At 36.8% G+C, this 19,067-nt stretch overlaps 1 protein-coding gene across 1 annotated transcript; it reads left to right on the top strand.

The window, feature by feature from the left end:
- Positions 1-2,428: 2,428 nt before the first annotated feature.
- LOC147478364 (uncharacterized) lies at positions 2,429-5,330 on the top strand. The gene is made up of 2 exons (XM_086584852.1): positions 2,429-2,772; positions 2,875-5,330. Exons 1-2 carry the CDS (start codon positions 2,579-2,581, stop codon positions 3,488-3,490), a joined length of 810 nt encoding a protein of 269 aa, XP_086440978.1. The 5' UTR covers positions 2,429-2,578; the 3' UTR covers positions 3,491-5,330.
- The last annotated feature ends 13,737 nt before the right edge of the window (positions 5,331-19,067 follow it).

Genomic DNA, 19,067 nt, shown 5'->3' with positions numbered 1-19,067 from the left:
AATTAGTGCATCTCTAGAGGTTAGTAGCTAATTTTGCCACAAAATGCTACCAAGTTGTAGAATGATCACATAATTGATGCTACCAAGTTGTAGAATGATCACATAATTTATGCATATCCAGGTGGTAACATATCTGGTAGCAACTGAAATTGGGGATCCACGTGACCTTTGTAATGTCACGCGACAACTGAAGGAGTCGCGTGGGTTGAGTAGCTAAAAAAAACACTATCTCAGTTGTTAGTGTCGTGCGGCACTCCCTCTGTTGCGTCCCGCAAATAATTCGGCGAATTTTTGAATGATATGGTTTAATTCGCGAATTGGTTGGGTCGGGCTTATAATTGCCGAATTATTCGCGAATTATAAGGTTTGGTGAATAAAATGAATAATTCGGCAAATTTTTGAATGATACGGTTTAATTCGCAAATTGCTTGGGCCGGGCCTTAGTTGGAACCAAAAATAAATGTGTTAGTAATAGTAAGTAGAACAAAAAATTTGACATTTGTATTATTTTTTCATGAATAAAATTGTAAAAATAAAAATAAAAACGTTATATACTTATATATCAAAATTTTAAATGTAAAATATATAGCGAATTTTAAAGAAATATATTCAGTATTATACCCGTTTTAAAACATTATATCGTATTTTTACCATTAGCGTTTTATTGGACGAATATTTAAAAGTATTATTGTTGAAAATTTGAATCTTAGGCTTAATAATTATCGAACTTTTATCGAACACCTAATTTACTAGCTAATTTACTAGCTATGATTCAAACCACAAATTGCGTTTTTTGTGGATTTTAAAATATGGCCAAATTTAATGCCCATATAGAGATGTTCATAATTACGGTCAGATTAAGGGTTCATACAAATTTAGGTGTATGAAGCGTACCAAGTAATGTAATTTTTTGGTAAAAACTGGGGATGGCGGAGTGAGATTCATTAGAGATGCTCTGAAGCCTCTGAGATGATGACAACTTTATCATTCCGCTAAACTCTAAGTATGTTAATTATTTTGGAATAAGGTTCTTGACTTATGATAAAGGAACAATAAAACATAGCTAGCACATAAATAACTTCAATTCTAGTAAACCTAATGTACTAGAAGAGCTAGAACAATATCTGTAGCAATAACAAGTAGACGACTCATCATATCGCTCCTAGAAGTTAACAGAGTAGAAAATGGCCCAAGCCCAGAGAAGCCATTTTCACAAGCAGTGACATTATTCTGAGCGTCGCCGATGTGCGCAGGGATCAAATTGTGATGTGTCCTAGAAAAAAATGACATAGATTCATCAAGTGCGTTAATAGCTAAGCCATAATTTCCATTACATGATTGAAGCTGTCTCTTGACGTCAGCGCTATCGTATTTGTTGTTGATTAGCCTTTCTCGTATGTAGTTTTGTGTACGAGTTGCGCTGGTAATTGCGTTTCTGACTGAGATCATTGGAAGGACATTAAAAAGTATACTACTGGAGCTTTGAGGATCAGATAAAAGAGACGAGACACAAAGATCGTAATACTTCGTATGAGAATCTCTGCAGGCCTTTTTCACCCTAGCAATAGCAGTTTGAGTAACAGTAGGGAAAGCATGAGTGGTGATAAATAAGAAAAATATTGATAGAATTGACAAACGGACTAAATTCAAGGACTCCATTTTTTGGCCTTCAATGTGATGTATATGAGATTTTTTCCTTGCACCTCAAACTGAGGTATATATATATATATATGTAGATGAAAGTTATATGTTTAGCAACCTGGATTCTTCCTTGTCCAGCAGGAACCAGTTATGGTTTACAATTCTAGGAAAATAAAATCCTATAAATGAATTCGTTTCCAAAATTAAATTTTCATTTACTAGCAAATGCTGTATGCATCTATAGCATTAAGTAAGATATAAAAACTGACCAAGCTTCCTCTTTGGGTCAAACGTTTCCTTTTTTGCTTTTCTTGGTAAACATGCATTAAACCCAGCTCAATGACCATAACCAAATAATTACTAGACCTTAAATTATGTATCCAGGAAAAAACACTTCTTCAATTGAGAAGCTGTAATAGACCTTACGGTAAGTGAGAAGCTGTAACAGACTTCATAAATCTGTGTACAAGCAGTATAGCACTATAGCAGTAGGCAGTACATGTGTAAGCCTCAGAAAACAAATACATGCATGTAGTTTAACTTCTGATGATGATTCCATCAATTGAGAGTACATTTGTTGGAGTCATTTTTTCTCCATAATACATTTGTTGGGGAGTCATGACACATCTTATAACATGAAAAATTAATGGCCAAAACATGAAATAGTGTAAATTGCTAAACTTCACTTGATTGTCCATTGACTAAAGAATTGTAACAAGTAAAAACTACCTTTACTATCAGGTGTCAAAACGTCAAAACGTTTGGACACCTTGACGGCCCAAAGCCCAAGTGGGGATTTAGTTAGAGGTCCACGCCACACTTCCAGTACACTGAAAGGCGAGCTGATTTGGGGAAGGGGTTTTGTAAAACCCTCAAAACTTGTCTGAAAATACTAGGCAGAATCAGAAACTGAGAAACTCAAGGGTTTTAAAACAAGATGGGAGCATGGAAACTAATGAGGTCACTCAACACATTGAGATCTTTCGGCAGAGTTAGAGTAACAGCAGCAAAGCTTCAGCCCACAACTTGGTTGCTCAAATCAACTGAAACCAAACCACACCCTTCATCTCGTTTGATTCCGGTTCGGCATTTTTGCGACAAAGAAGACCCTTATCAAGACGAGCTTCCTAGGTAATACTTCTTCTTATTAGCTTATTTCAGTTTGTTTCAGTGTTGCTTTAGTTTTATATATGTTTGAAAATGGTTTTTGAGTATTGAGTTAAAATCTCTCAGACTTCGCCGAAGATTTAGGGGCCCACTGAATAAGGAAGAAGCTGAGAGGAAGGTTCTTTATCCGGGTACTCTTGACATAGAGAAGGTTCGGGACACCCTTCAGGGCCTTCTTGGTCATCTTAAGAACGCGGGTGTACCAATCTCTGCAGTGTATTATGGAGTCAGTGTTGTAAAATACAAGGGAAATATAACTGATGAAGAGGAAAAGGAATTGAACGAAGAAGTTGCTTTAAGAGATGCGGTACGCAATTCATTGTATGAGTACTACACTGGTCAGGAGTCGCAGCCTAAAATGTGTCCATTAGGGGAAGAGCCAACTCTCAAATGGATATTGGAGGATAGAGTTCAATCTAGACATCCTAGTGAGCCATGGGACGTTGTAATCTCGGTGGGTATTAATGAGATATCTCCTGAGGAATGGGAAGTGGAATATGAAAAAATTCGCCAGAGAGGTAGTCAAAATGTGTTTTGGTGTGCTATCACAAAAGGGCAGATGAGTAGAGAACCGATACGCTTCAGTCAAGTAAGAGGGGTTGAACATACTGCTATTGCAAGCTGTGGTTTCGTTTCAATGTTTATACCTCGCTGTTTCTTTTGGAATGACGGTGTAGTTTGATTTTCTTGCTGGATGTAATGTGGTTTGTTATTAAAGGTGGATATGGTTTGGGAAACTTTATGTTAATGGATGCTTTGGTTTTTATTAATGAGATTTAGATTTTGTATGATTTGGAAGCTATATATTCTGTTCTTTGTAACTGTTACAGATCCCAAGTTGCTGCTAGATAGGGTTTCTTAAATCATTTTTTTGAGAGCATTTTGAACTAGTATGACTTTTTTTGCAGGAAGGTGTGTAATGAGTAATATACCAATTAATAGTGAAATGTAAAAGTGTACAAGAGAGAGTAGGAGTTGACATACTTAGGGCAATTATAATAATTGGTTTTTTACCTTGTTGGCAATTTCAAGCTATTGTGCACTGTAGTCTTTGTAGCATGCTCTGATTGAACAGGAACTATAGTGTTCTCAAGCTGTGAAAGAAGAATGCTTCATGAAATTGGCGACGGGTAACCTGGACACCTTGTTTTGGGACTATACATCTAACCACTCGCTTCGATCTAGATGCACAAAACGAGCTCCGTACCTTGTGTAGTGGAAAGGAGCTTCTTGCTGTTTTATATAAGTCCAACTTGCGGCTAGATGGGTTGCCTTTGAACGTCTCTTTCGGGGCACATAGAACATTAGATGGGTTGCCTTTGAACGTCTCTTTCGGGGTACATAGAACATTACAATGTCACCTTTTTCGCAACTCCTAGCTATTAGCTATAAGATGAATACAATTATGTTGTTCTCAGCTGTCAAAAAAGAATGATTTGTTAATTTGTCCACCAATCCTGTTCTGTTAATCGATGAACTTGCTCTGGTTTCATGTACAAAAATGAGTTCAAGTAGCATGTGTATTAAAAAACCGGCGTTTTGCAGTCCACAACATTGAGCATGCATAATTATTTAGTGCCCATCAGTGAGACATTGCTACGATCTCCTCTGCACCATCCCTGGAGTTATGCAACTGAAAGATGTGTTCTATGTGAAGAACAGAAGTTTGATGAGGCATTATTGGTAAAGGATAAGTTTGAGTGTGGGATGATTTGGTATAAGATATAGATCGAGCGGCCGTCATTTTATTAGATGGAACAATAATCAGTTACGGAGTACTTTGTAGTGAATGGAGACCTACAAAAGCGTAGATGGTAGACATAAGTATAACTCACAGGATCTTCTGGCTCTAACTTGAAAAGCTTTTCTGCAGCCAGTACTGCTAGTCTTATATTATGGACTTTACAAGCCCCAATGAATGCTCCCAAGAGGCAGGTTGTATTATGATGTAGGAGATGATTTTCTATTCTCTCCGGTGGATAGTACTCAGTACTTGTCAAATAAATATACTAATTAACAACACTTACAAATATATACTTGCGTGATTGTGCTAGGTTCTTCTCCAGTTTGTACTGAAACACCAACAATGAAGCCTGGGACATGGACATTTTCAGGAAAAAAGAAATAAATAGTTAAATAATAAATAAATAAAAAAAAAAAACAAATCAAACATAGTATCGAAACACAACAATGAAACCTCAGACATATAAGCCTTATCACTCAAAGGGAACAATAAATTGAAGCTTGACTTCCCAAATAGAACGAGACTAAAGAGCATTGAAACAAACTACTGTTGTTGGAAGTGAGTGGTGTAGAAGATGCTCTGTGTCTCAAGAAGCCATATGTAAAACTACTTATTGGTAACCCCGTGAACCTCACGAGGTATAATTTCTTCAATCAAGTCTCCGGCAATAACAAGTAGACGATTCATCATGCTGTTGTTGGGAGTCAATGGTGTAGAAGACGCTCCATGCATTAAGAAACCATTTTCACAAGCGGAGACATTATTTTCAGCATCTTGTATGGGTTTCGGAATCAAATCATATTCTGACTTGTAGAAAAGTGAGATAGCATAGTTTATTGTTTTAATGACTAAACCGTATTGGTTGTGGCATGATCGCAATTGTGCTTTGACTTCAGGAATATCAGACTTGTTGTTCACTAGCCTTTCGCGTATGTATTTTTATGTATTGGTTGCATTGATAAGTGCTACTTTCAGAGAAATCAATGGAAGAACATAAAAATATCTATGCTCTTTTGGATCAGGACCAGATATAAGAGAGGACACACAAAGATCATAATCCTTTGTGTGAGAACCCCTGCACATTTCAGTGACCATTAAATTAGGAGGAATTGGAGGAGCAGGAGAACCTTCCGCACCATATAAGAAAAATAATAGTGATAAAATAGACAGAAAAATTAGGCTTATTGACTCCATTGTTGGCCTACAGTGGGTATAAGAAATTTTATTGTACGAACATCTAGTGTATATATATAGAGATATACTAACACATGTTGAGTAGTAGAAGTTTGGAAATAGAAATCGCTTAGTGGATGTAAAGTTTCCTTTGCTATATTCATGAAAAAATATCACATAAGCTTTTAGTCACTGTTTTCGGACATAAGCTATATTCCTTTATTTTTGGCTTTCTGTCCGAAAATAAAGCAATAATCGATCATAGAACTTATAGTGTTTTTTCCATTAAAGAACAAAATTTAACAAAATAAAAACCTAGTCGTCCCATTGTGAAATGGACTAGAGAAACACAATTAGGGCTGACAATGAGTCGGATAAAAACCAATACCCGATCCAGTCCGAACTAATTAAAGCGGGTTTGAGACAGATAGTTAGTATATTAGATCGGTTCTTGGTCTTGAAAATCAGAACCAGACTTTTATTGGATTCGTTGTGGATTAAATAAGTATCGAACCGTTATGGGCATGATCCAATTAAAATTTTGAGTCTTATTCTTCCAAATTTTCCTTAGCTCCATTATATATTCCTATTACCTTAGGCAATATTACAACATTTAAAGTTCCAAAATAAAATATGCAAAACACATATGTAATATTACTATATTTTTTTTACATAATAAAAAGATGGTTTATATCTAAAGAAAAATCCTTCTTTACAAATTTGGATTTCAAATAATCCATTATGCTTTTTGGATTTGTGTATCTTGTTTGTGTTTAGCAAAAAAAAATTATTTAATAATTTATATAACGAAAATTAGGATCCAATTATAGAAGACTTGGTTCACCGGGTCCAAATTAAGGTTATTGGTTCAGAACATATTGGATCAGAATAAAATATATATATATATGTTCGATTTTGGTTCTTTAACTCAAATATCCATTCGGTCCGGTTTGTTTTTGCATTTGTATTGTTGAAAAGCGGATTAATTTTAGATTTGTATATATCCGGACCGATCCAACCCGTTTCGAGCCCAAAACACAATACAATAAGAATGGCGCGTCGAAGAAAAAAACAAAAGCATGTGGCACGGTGGCCTTGTGAAACCATTGGGCTCTGACAAAATTTGTAGTGCTGGAAATTGGAATAACCCAATCAAAGTTAGGCCCATGTGATGCCACTTTAAGGCATTTAATCCTGTACCAGAATTAAACCACTGATACAGTCCCCGCCACTGAACAAGTTAGTTGCCTCGTTGGGACTTCGTCTATGGTTCGAGTTTTATAAGAAGGCCTGTAGATGCGGGAGACTGCACACAGAACAAACTCGAGCCAGGAGTAAAATCATGCTTGAACTGATTAAGTGAGGGAGACTACAGGTTAAATAGCGTGATTGTTAAGGGCTAGTTAATCTACATGGATAGGCCGAGACAAAGAACTGATAACTGTTGGAACTAGAGGCCAGAATACGACCAAGTAAAGTATTTCAAGACAGGCGCATATTACAGTCTTCAGTTCTTACAAACTCTTGTGAAATACCTGTGAGAAACGGGGAAGCGAGTTACAGCCTTTAACCTGATGCCAAGGCCCTTGAGATCAGGGATCAATTCAATTCCATCAGGTTAACAAAGCTAATTAATGACTTTCAGGATGCCCAAGAACATAGGGACAATTGGTATAGGTCAAGGACTACTTGCTAGAAAATGGAGTTAAGAAATCTGGTGTAATTTGGGCGACCCAACACAAGAAATATGTGGAACTTCGAGCTTCTTATAGAGTACTCGAGCCAGTCGGTTAATCTAGAGAATTGAGATAAAAGAATTTCTTTACTAAGAAACCTTTTAATGGCCTTAAATTCCTTAATTGGTATCACCCAGGTACTGAAATGTGATGCAGAAGATTATACTTGTCGTCCCACCACTGCAAGAGGTCAGTTATACATGGATAGATACTTGCCCTTCGGACAAGAAGAAATCCTAACGTCTAACTCTACTGGCTATTAACACTTTGTTGCTCTAGGGCAGAACAAAGCTTGGGCCTTCTCATGCTCAAGCATGCATATGATCAAGAATGATTTTCGCGGCTTGTATATAATATTTGATCAAAAGACCATCTAGATCAAAGATGCCAATGGGATAATTGGATAATCCTGGTGTATTTCTGGTCTTTCTGTGGCACTTGGTTTGGTCTGACCCCAATCATCACTGGGCTTGGGAATGGTTAATCTAGAAATGGTTAATAAACTTGAAAATGAATTTATCAGCATTTTATTGATTTTAATTAAGTCCACATCACCCATGATATTCCTTTTGTCTTTTGTCTTTTGTCTTTTTTTTTGCAAATCATACTACTATATATTAATATACCTTCAAACAAACATGGGAGAGCAGTTTGAACCTAGCATACAACTCGGAAGATCAGAGTTTCCTAGCTGATGGTATGTCCATGCGGCTAGGAAATCTGCATCCCCTTTAAAGTTTCTGCTAATCCACCTAAAAACAAAAGAGTTGAAACTGTTCACCAAGGATAAAATATGAGTTTTTACAGCTTCCCATTCCCATCGACAAGGATATCCTTGCAGAGCTTTAATCACTTCGGCATTGTCTCCTATAAACACAAAATGTTGTTTCCTCAGATGCTTTGCCAGCAAGACCCAGAACCGGTGCCTCGGTTAAACGGTTGCCTCCAGTCGGCTTCGGTTGCATCCAATGCCCTAAACCTTCTGACAGCTGCTCCCACTGTACATCCTTCACTGTCAGTTGCTATTCACCAGCTCCCGCCCAACCAGGTTACCTGTGAAAAGACACATCAAAGCTTATTATAATGCTATCATTTGGTATCACTGAGAATATTTCCTCAAATCTATTCTCTAATGAAATAAAAGGAGGGTTAGGAGAGGGGTATTCTTCTCTGAGAGCTAGATAGCAAATATCTACCTGTCTGCCGCTTTCCCTGAGCATCCTCTCTCTGTTAGGCCTTCTATTCTCAAACTTGAGTTCATTCCTAGACTTCCAGATCTATTGTAGTAAGAAGGCAGTATGAATCCCAGCCAAATTTTGTTCTTTATCCTTGCTACAGCTCCAAGATACCATCATGTCCACCCTTAGCCTCAGAGAGAGCTGTTGTGCCTTGTGCATCCTCAGCCTATATTAGAGTTAAACCACACAGCTCTTGTCCAGTCACAAGTGAAGAACAAATGTTCTGCTGATTCTATCTCCCCAAGACAATAAGGGAAGGAGAAGTCACCCTTCATTTTCTCTCAGCTAGCATGTCTCCCATGGGTAACAACTGCATATACAGCTTCCAGATAAACATTTGAATGTAGGCTGATAGTGGATGGAGCCTTCCAAATATGCTTAAGAGTGATGGGATTGCAGCTTGAGCTTTGGCCCATACCTTCTTCTGGCTTAAGAAAACTATATGCTGACTTGACTATTAAAGTCCCATACTTGTCCTTATTCCATTTCATTTTATCAGCTGAGGCAGCCTCAGGCCTAATCTTAACTTCCATAATAGATTTGCAGATGATAGGGTCAAAATGAAGCCTTATTTTAGCTTCATCCCACCCACTCTTGTCTGGTAAGAACAGATCCGATACAACCAGATTTTGCATAGCAAGGTCAGCCACCCCCAGTTCTTCCAAGGTCATAGGTTTGTTATTACATTTGATCCATGGATCTTTCAGAACTGAGGTAGCTTCCCCATTGCCAATCCCCCAAATCAAGCCTCCACTTATAACATTGAAGGGTTTGTGTATACCTTTCCAAAAGTATGAGGCTTCATCAGGAGGTTTGTCCACATCTCCAATCCAGTGTTTCCCATATATACTAAACATTGTTCTAGTCCAAATGGATAGAACATTTGTGGCTGCTTTCTATGGTAGCTTGGCAAGCATTGCCACGTTCATATCTCTAGCCTTTCTTAACCCTAATCCTCCATATTGCTTGGGTTGACATATGTGATCCCACCCTATAGTATGGACACATTTAGTTTGTTCCTTTCCAGCCCACCAGAAATCTCTACATGCCTTATCAATCCTATTGCAAGTAGACACAGGAAGCAAATAGGTTGACATGGTATATAGAGGAGTGGCCTGAATAACAGCTTGTATAAGAGTAGTTCTCCCAGCTTGGGATAACACCTTTGCTTTCCAGCCTTTAATCTTATTATGTATCTTGTCTACCAAGTAGTCAAAGTCCTCTGACTTTTTCCTTGATAACATAATGGGCACTCCAAGGTATTTCTCCTTAGGAGCAAAGTTTCTTATCTTCCAGAACCTCTTGAGCTTAAACTTCTATCTGTAACTTACATTCCTACTGAAGAACACACTGGATTTCTCATAGTTAATCTTTTGGCCTGAAGCCCCACAGTAGTCATCCAGTATCTTTTTCAGATTCCTACTCTCAGCCACATTTGCTTTGATAAATATAATAAGATCTATCATCAGCATACAACAGATGAGTGAGAGCAAGGGATTGTTTTTTTATTTTAATCCCATGTAATTTCTCCTCTTGCTCAGTTTTTGCCACCATTCTAAACAAAGCCTCAAAGACCAAAATGAACAAATAAGGGGATAGAGGATCCCCTTGTCTAACCCCTCTTTCAGGGATGAACTTTTCTAGAGGAGACCCATTAAGCATGACTTGGAAAGAGACAGTAGATATACACTGATGAACCATGCGTCTCCACTTGGTACTGAACCCAAGTTTCTCAAAGATATTGTCCAAAAAGGACCATTCAACCCTATCATAAGCCTTGGCCATGTCTAGCTTAAGGGCTATCCAGCCCTCATGTTTAGATTTCATGTGCTTCATGTTGTGAAAGACTTCACAAGCCAGCCCAATATTATCCCATATGCTTCTGCCCTTAATAAAGGCCCTTTGGAATGGGGAGATAATTTTATTAATTAGACCTTTGAGTCTATTGGTCAAAAGCTTGGATAATCTTGTACCTAAAATTGCATAGACTGATAGGCCTAAACTTGAAAGCATGACCAAGATTAGCTATCTTTGGAATCAAAGCTATATAAGTTTCATTAAACTCAGGGTTCAGGAAGCCAAAATTGAAGAAGTCTTGTACAAATTCAGTAACAACTGGGCCAATGATGTCCCAGCACTTCTGATAGAAGATACCTTGGAAACTATCTGGTCCAGGGGATTTTAAACTCCCCATCTTCTTGACCACAACCCATATCTCTTCTCTAGTGGGCATAGCATTGAGAATCTCATTTTCTCTAGGAGTCACACAATTAAGTTTGAAACAGATCTAGAATCTCCTCATTTCTCTCAGGTTGATCTGAGGTGAAGATCTCCGTAAAGTACTGATTTAGGGAGATCCCCACATCAGTTCTACCCTCTTGCCATTCTCCCTCATTGTTTCTAATCTTCTCTATGGTATTCTTCCTCCTTCTGTATATAGTTGAAAGATAGAAAAACTTGGTATTTCTGCCTCCATCTTTTAGCCAAGCATTAGAGGATTTTTGGTCAAAAAATCCTCCTCTTTAATGTACCAATCTTGCAGCTCCTCTTTCAACCTCTTAGATTTGTTGTAATTATCAATGTCAAAAGGTGTAGACAGTACAGAATCAAGCTTTGCTTGGATAGCCTTTATATTGGTGAAAACGTTCCCAAAAACATGTTTGTTCCATAGAGTAAGATCATTTTTTATTTTGTTCAGCTTATTTAAAAAGTTGTTATCACGGAGATCATAAGTGATCGAGTTCCAAGCTTTTTCAATAACCTCCATGCAAGACTTATTATTAAGCCACATATCAAAGAATTTAAAAGGTCTAGGCAGCTTTTCCTCTTTCTTAGCCAGATTAATGAACATAGATATATGATCAGAAGTAGCATTAACCTTAGTTCTGATATGAGCATTAGGGAAAGCAGCTAGCCAATCAGGTGTGGCTAAGGCTCTATCAAGCCTTTCCAAAATGTGATAATGTGGCCTTCTGTTATTGCTCCAGGTGTATTTGGGTCCTTTGAACCCCAAATCCACTAACCCCAGATCAGTTACCATACTATTAAACTCATCCATGCTTTTTGTCATTTTACTTCTATCTCCTATTTTTTCATCTAGACTAGAAATAGCATTAAAGTCACCAAACAAATACCAAGGTCCAAGAACCAAAGGGGCTACTCCCCTCAGTTCATTCCAAACTTTATTTATGTTATGAGCAACTGGTTCACCATAAATAAAAGAAAAAAACCATGGTTCCTTATGAAAATAATTTGAGATTTTACCTGTTACTTGGTTCCGCAATGCTCCAAGTATCTCCAATTCCACCCCTTCCTTCCATAAGATAGCCAAACCCCCACTCAAACCTTCCGCTGGAACTGCAAAATGCCCACTAAGCTTCAAATATTTACTTAGCTTTTCTATCCCTTCTTTACTTGCTTTGGTCTCTGATAGACACACTATATCTATTCCAAACTTCCTCATCAGGTCCTTTAGTTGTTGAACCGTCATGGTGGTACCTATCCCCCGAAAATTCCAGGCTTGTATCGTCATGGAGACAAAGGTGGCTGTGAGGAGACAACCACCGCGAGCCTTTGGGGAGAAGAGAACAAACCCTCACTGTTTGCTCCATCATTGCTTTCTTCCTTACTGTTGACGTGTTTTGAGCTACCTTCCCCCTTGTCTTCATATTCATTTTCACCTTGACTTGTTTCTCTGCTGACTTCATATTATAGTTTCCTTATCACTGTAGAATCATCCATAGCTAGGGGTATTGATTGAGACTCATACCAATCACTATCATCCTCTAACCCAGCCATGTCATGTGCTTTAGTATTAAACACTTCCTGTTTAGGGTGCTCATCATCGATTTGTATCTCTTCCTCCATATCCTCAGACTCTTCTGTTTCTTCCAGTTCATCAGACTCATTTCCCAGCTCACCTGACTCCGTTGCTGATGATTCCGAGGAAGTGGCCATACCATCTTCTGAAGACGCACCTTGGGATCCTTGTGATTCACTTGAGCCACTTGATACTGGAATTATTTGTGCTTCTGTTGGTATAAGCATGTGCCCTTCCCTTATGTTCCTCAGTTCATCAGCTTGTATTTTTGGTCTTGTTGACCTTTTCACAGCCCCTCGTATGCTTCTACAGAGCCATCTATATTCCCCATCATCTGCCATTGTTAGTGTGGAAAAAACTTCCAGACACCCCTTTCTTTTTATCCCTATTCTACTAACTTCACTTGAGAACTCTTCCTCTTCTTCAATGCTAACCAATTCTTTTGATGTGGCCTGATTTTTCTTTTTTTGCTTTTTACCTCGGGATACCGTCATCTTAAACCCTCGTTCACGTGTCATCTTGCTTTGGAAACGAAATCCAGTATCTGGATTTTGTACCATAGGCATCCCCTTTGTGCTTGGCTGGATTTCCTCGGCTGTAGAGACATTTTTCTTGGAACTAGATGAGAGTAGGTTTTGAGTGCAGTGTGCCCTACTTTCTCTATCACTCTTGATTTGACCCTGTTGTGTTCCAGCTTCCTGTTTTTGATTCCTGGTCCCAAAGATTTCTTTTACTTCCACCGTCACTATAGTCCTTACACTGTTTAGGCTTTCTTGTGGATCCGCACAGCCCATTGGGGTATCCCTTAGATGGCCCAGTTCTCTTGACAGCTCATCAGACTCCACCCCATGACCTATTCCCCTGTCTGGTCCAGGACCAAGGATCCCATAGCCCTCTCTCTCAAGCCCATTCCTTTCAGGCCCATGTGTCCTCCTGTCCATAGCGGGTCCATTCTTTTGAATTATAGCCGTTGGGAATACCTCCACCTGGGTCATAGCCGTTGTAGTATCCGTTGCTTGGGTCCTTTTCCTGATGTTAGATTCTGTATCATCTCCTTTGTCCCTAATGGCCTCTGTCCTACCTGACGTGGCTTTGTACCATCTCTCCTGTCGTGCACGCATACTGTACCCTCTACCACCGTAGATGCCGGCGTCTCCTCCACCTTTAGCTTTTGTGGCTTTCCTGCTATAGTAACTGTCTATTTCCCTGAATAAGCTATACCATTGAAGAACTATTTGCTTTCAGTTGGCTTGTAAAGAACGGTTTAATGACTGTTGGTGAGCCTCCATATTTTGAGATATCATATCTATACTGTACTCTGATCCGACAATTATATTGGTCATGCCCAATGATTCCACAGAAATAACAAAAGATATCAAGCTTTTCATATTTGAATCTAACTTCAAAGATCTCTCCTGTTTTCAATTTAACCTTTTGGTCTTTAGATAGCCTTTCTTTGATATCCATCTCTACTCTTACTCTAGCCACTGGTTGGTTAAAGTCTGGCGGGCATGAGAGATCTGCTTCACATACCGTTCCAAGATCTGCTCCTACCTTCTATACATTAGTTCTATTGATGCGGGCCTTCGAAAGATCCCATATCTGAATCCAAAACTTGACAAAATCAAAATTATATTCATCCATCTTGCTGTCCCCAATCCATTCTTTAATGGAAAGTATGTGCCCATGTATAATCCATGGCCCATTGTCTAGGACATGTGTTCGTTCACTGTCCTCTTCAAAAGTGATTTGGACATGTTCTCTGTCTACCATCTCCAGGCAGATTTCTTTCTTCGTTTGCCAAATTCTATGGAGTTCCCCACTTAACTCTTCCAGGTTAATGATATGTCCTCCATACATTTTGCCCATTAGAGTAAGCCCCATTGAACTAATCTTGTATATTGAGACAGTCTATTTCTACCACCCTTTTTTTTTTTTTGAATAACAGTTTAAACATATTTTGTTGTAGCTCCTCTATTTTCATGTTTCCTACTGTTACCATATCTACATCTTGCTGATCCTCCATATCCTCTCTTGATGAGTGTGGCCAGAAGAAGAATAGAAGACACAACCTGGAACTAGGACCAGCTGAAAAAGAAGATATGAGAACCCAGAAAGGAGAGATTTTTGATACTCTAACGAGAAGGGATAAAGACAGGTTCCAAGAGTACTTGGAGACCTGGGGAGAGAGGAGAACTTTGGTTATAGAGAAGCTGTTAGTTAGCTAGAAGAAGGAGTTAGGTTAGGGAACTCTGTTTTCGCCCACAGGAGAGGCCATTCATGTTATGTTTTGTTTTTTTTCCTTTTGTCTTTTGTTGTAAGAGAATAGTGGATGAACAGAATTTTACCAATAACGGAAAATTATAGTGTTATTGGGCTTTGTTTTTGTTAAAAGCAAGTAAGCAACAGTACCTAGTTAAGATAGTGATTAGTTGTAAATTCAAATAACTTGGTGTCTTTACTTAGTTTTCAATACTACACCAAAAGAAGCATCTAACATACTAACACGTATGTGATCAAATATCCAAATTAAGCTGGGATGATTTTACATACTTAAACTGTATATGTGCAAATTACAGTGCTAATGGGAGAGTCATTAAAAAGTGAAAATGACCTTAATAAAGGTAGGGAAACTTGCACAAATAAAAGGAGAGGCATTGCCAGATAGTGACTTGCAAGGAGAAAAGCAGAGGTATTGAGAGAGAGAGGGAGGGAGAAGATGAAAATGTGGAGTTATTTGTATCTCTTTCTATTAGCATTGGCTTTATTGAATTCTAGAACACAATGCTCTTCAAACACATTTGACGTTACGAGCTATGGTGCAAAAGGGAACGGTGAATCAGATAACATGATGATAAAGCCATGATTCTGTGCCTTCTTCAATATTGTTGTAGTTAGTTCTTCTCTTTCTTCACATTTTTGTTTTGTTGTATTTCTATTGTGAAAAACAGAGAAGTATAATGCAATCATTTATCAGCACCTTTGTAGCAATTTGTGTTGATGGAGTTTTGTTAATTGTGTTGATCAAGAAAACTTAATTTTGTTGCTGTTTTAGACCCACATTTTTTTAGCTAGGGAAATTGGCAAAAATGTTGCATATTAAGACTACTATATATTCTAATATTGGTTGTAAAATTCAGTTGGGCACTTGGGCGGTATGAAAGAGGCCCATGATATAAAGCCCATGCTGGTAAGTTAAAATGATCGCATTAGGTATAAGGCATAATCTTTCTTTTTGTGTAGTGTGAGTTTCGGCTAAGTGTGAAACAATAGCTCGAGTTGTGAATTGATGCAGTTGTCAACTGTTCAATACACTATGAAATGTCGATGGTCTTGGTCTACAAGTAACACCAAGTCTCTTTAAGCACTATTAGGTCTTGAGCAGTGTTGAACATACTTGCATTAGTGAGTATTGCAGCCATCTTAATTCCCAATAAAATGGTTCTTCCCGTGATCGCTTAAAACTGAGATTTGTAGATTTTTACTAAATTATTTGTATTTTTAACCTTCTCTTATATGAGTAATTGAAATTTATGTTTCAACCATTCTTGGTTGCATGGAACGCAACTTGTAATTCCAATATTGGTGCATCAACTCTAAGCATCCCACGTGGTACATTCTTCATAAGTGAAGTAGTTTTTTTTGGGTCCTTGTAAAACGACAATAATTAGTGTTGATGTACGTGGCACACTCAAAGCTCCCAAAGACTACCATACCTTTAGTAAACCTAGTTGGATCCTGTTCCAAGACGTGAATGCTTTGAAGCTAACTGGAGCAAACTCAGAAATCATTGACGATCAAAGGCAACAATCTTGGGCTAGTCACGGAGGTTGCCGGAACAGAGTAACTTAACTACGCATAACCCAATAACTACCCCAATATGTAACTTAACTAAGTAGAGATATATTGTTTGATTTTTTTTATATTATTTCGTAACTTAATAATATAAAAAACTAACATTATATTGTTTTTCTCTAGAATATAATGTTATATAAAAACCAAACAATATATGAAATGTTATATAAAAAAACCAAACAATATATTCTAGAGATAAGTATATGAAATATGTTATACATATATATTTTAGAGATATATTCTAGAGATACTTATATATTTCATATATTCTAGAATATTGTTCTAGAATATAAGTATAACATTATATTCTAAAACATTATGTTATACTTATATATGTATCTTATACTTATATCTTTAATACTTATACTTATAAGATATGTTCTAGAATATATAAGTATATAAGTATAACATATATTCTATAAGTATATATGTTATAAGTATAAATATTTTATAACATATATAACCAAACAATATATAAGTATAAGTATAACATATATGTTATAGAATATATAAGTATGTTATACTTATATATGTTCTAGAACATTATCTCTAGAACATAATATTCTAGAACATTATGTTATACTTATATATGTTCTAGAGACATTCATATATTTTAGAATATACAATATTATGTTCTAGAATATATTTCATAATATATAGTTCTAGAGATATATAAGTATAACATTACATATAACATATGAGATAAGTATATGAAATATGTTTTTTATATAACATATTACATTTTTTGAAGATATCGTTTAAATTCTTATAGAAATAAAAACTCATGGATGAAACTTTTTCTATTATTTTTAGTGTTGGAAGTCTAGGAAAGTTCCCAAAAGAGCACGATGTGATGAACGTCAAAGTGGAAAATTGCTCTTTAAGTCATACTAGTAATGGCGTACGCATAAATAGCTGGTTGGGGTCTTCTCCAAGTCAAGCTCATAATATCACATTTGAGGAGATACTAATGAAAAATGTGTCAAACCCAATAATTTTGGATCAAGAATACTGCCCAGGGCATCAATGTGACGCAACTGTAAGTGATATATTAAACAATAGTATAAAACATTTATTTCATTATGCCAATGTATGTTCTAAGGTCTAACTCTTTTTTTTTTTTGCAGCCTTCTCAAGTGCAGCTGACAGACATCACATTTAAAAACATTGTCGGGACGTCAAATACAAAAAAAACTGTAAGTTTGAGATGTAGTTCTATAAAGCCGTGCAAAAATGTTGTGTTACACACATAGTTCGGAATTTTGAAATTCTCGGAATTCCGACAAATCTAAAACCGAAATTAATTAAATTTCGACCCCTATTACATTTGAAATTTCAAATATTTCGGAATTTTAGATATTTCAACTATATATTCAGAATTCTGATTTTTTGAAAAACCAAAATTTCGGGCGGAATTCCGAAGTTTCGTTTAGAATCACGAACTATGGTTACACAATATCAACTTAACATACATAGGTGGGGTGGCTGTATCTAATTGCTCAAATGTACATGGTGTATCATCTGGTATACAAAAGCCACCCCCTTGTTTTTAGTTGGGAGGAATTTATGTATGGAAAGTCTGCTTAAAGTTATTTGAGGCCACCTCTAACTGTAACATAACCAATCAAGCAAATAAAAGCTGAGGTTATGATTTTACGGCTTACACAGAGAGATTTGTGAGTTTCTTTGGGGAACTCTAGTGAATCTATGTTTCAATGTCTTTAGATAGAGCTTGTAAGTTGTAGCCTTGTATTCATGTTTGATCTAATCTTCTCACTGGTGGAATTCTGCTAGGCTTCATCACCAAACCACGTCAATCTTGTCTTTACTTGTTTTTTGCTTGCTTTGTTTGTTAGATATATATACTTTAATTAGTTGTTTTATCTTGCTCTTGCATCATTCAATTGTATGGTGGATTCGTGCGCATCAGGTTGCTCAATAAAACTTACTTGTGCTAAATTTGAAATATGTATCCACTACATAAAGTAGTGTCAAATTGTCAATATATAAATATCTAGTTAATAGAGCACAATATAATTTTGGAGATACTGATAATTTTTATATCTACTATCACCTCTCTCTATATTAAAGCAGAATACCGTCTGAGGTGGACGATCACAATCCTAGGTGGCAATTTCTTATAACAGAGCTCTCCCACATGGATCTACTAAAATTGTCCCCGTAGACTCATCTCTCCACTAAAACTCTATACACATGTATACTATGAATTAATTAATACATTGTATATATTAACTAATAAACGTGTACATGATAATATTTATATAAGTACGTACACATGCTTGATATAATACACATGTATATATATGTATATATATGATAATGAATGCGTGCAATACTAACAATTGTAGTACATATACTTATTATACATGTTAAAATTTAGTGTGATATATATTTATATATGACATATGTATGTACGTATAATACAAAGTACATTGTATTATACATGCGTACGTACAATTTATGAGATGTATTTAAAGTTTTTAGAAAACTTTCGAAGATTATTGAATTTAGGACCATTACACATGTTATTGTTGCACTAAAAACCAACTTTTATATCGGTTACGTAATTAAAAACATAATCTTATATATAATGGGAAAACTAGCCGCCGTTTATTAGTCTCCGTATTCTCGGTTTTAACCTAATGTTTTTGTCCAAAAGGGTACCCAAAAAT

Source organism: Coptis chinensis, chromosome 9, assembly GCF_015680905.1.
Source record: "Coptis chinensis isolate HL-2020 chromosome 9, ASM1568090v1, whole genome shotgun sequence".
NCBI classification, from domain to species: Eukaryota; Viridiplantae; Streptophyta; class Magnoliopsida; order Ranunculales; family Ranunculaceae; genus Coptis; species Coptis chinensis.
Note: the sequence above shows the minus strand (reverse complement) of the source record. Positions and strands in the feature narration are given on the sequence as shown.

Coding starts and splice junctions, on each gene's coding strand:
- LOC147478364 (XM_086584852.1), top strand. CDS start 2,579: ATGGGAGCATGGAAACTAATGAGGTCACTCAACACATTGAGATCTTTC. Junction 2,773..2,874: donor TATCAAGACGAGCTTCCTAG/GTAATACTTCTT, acceptor AAAATCTCTCAG/ACTTCGCCGAAGATTTAGGG.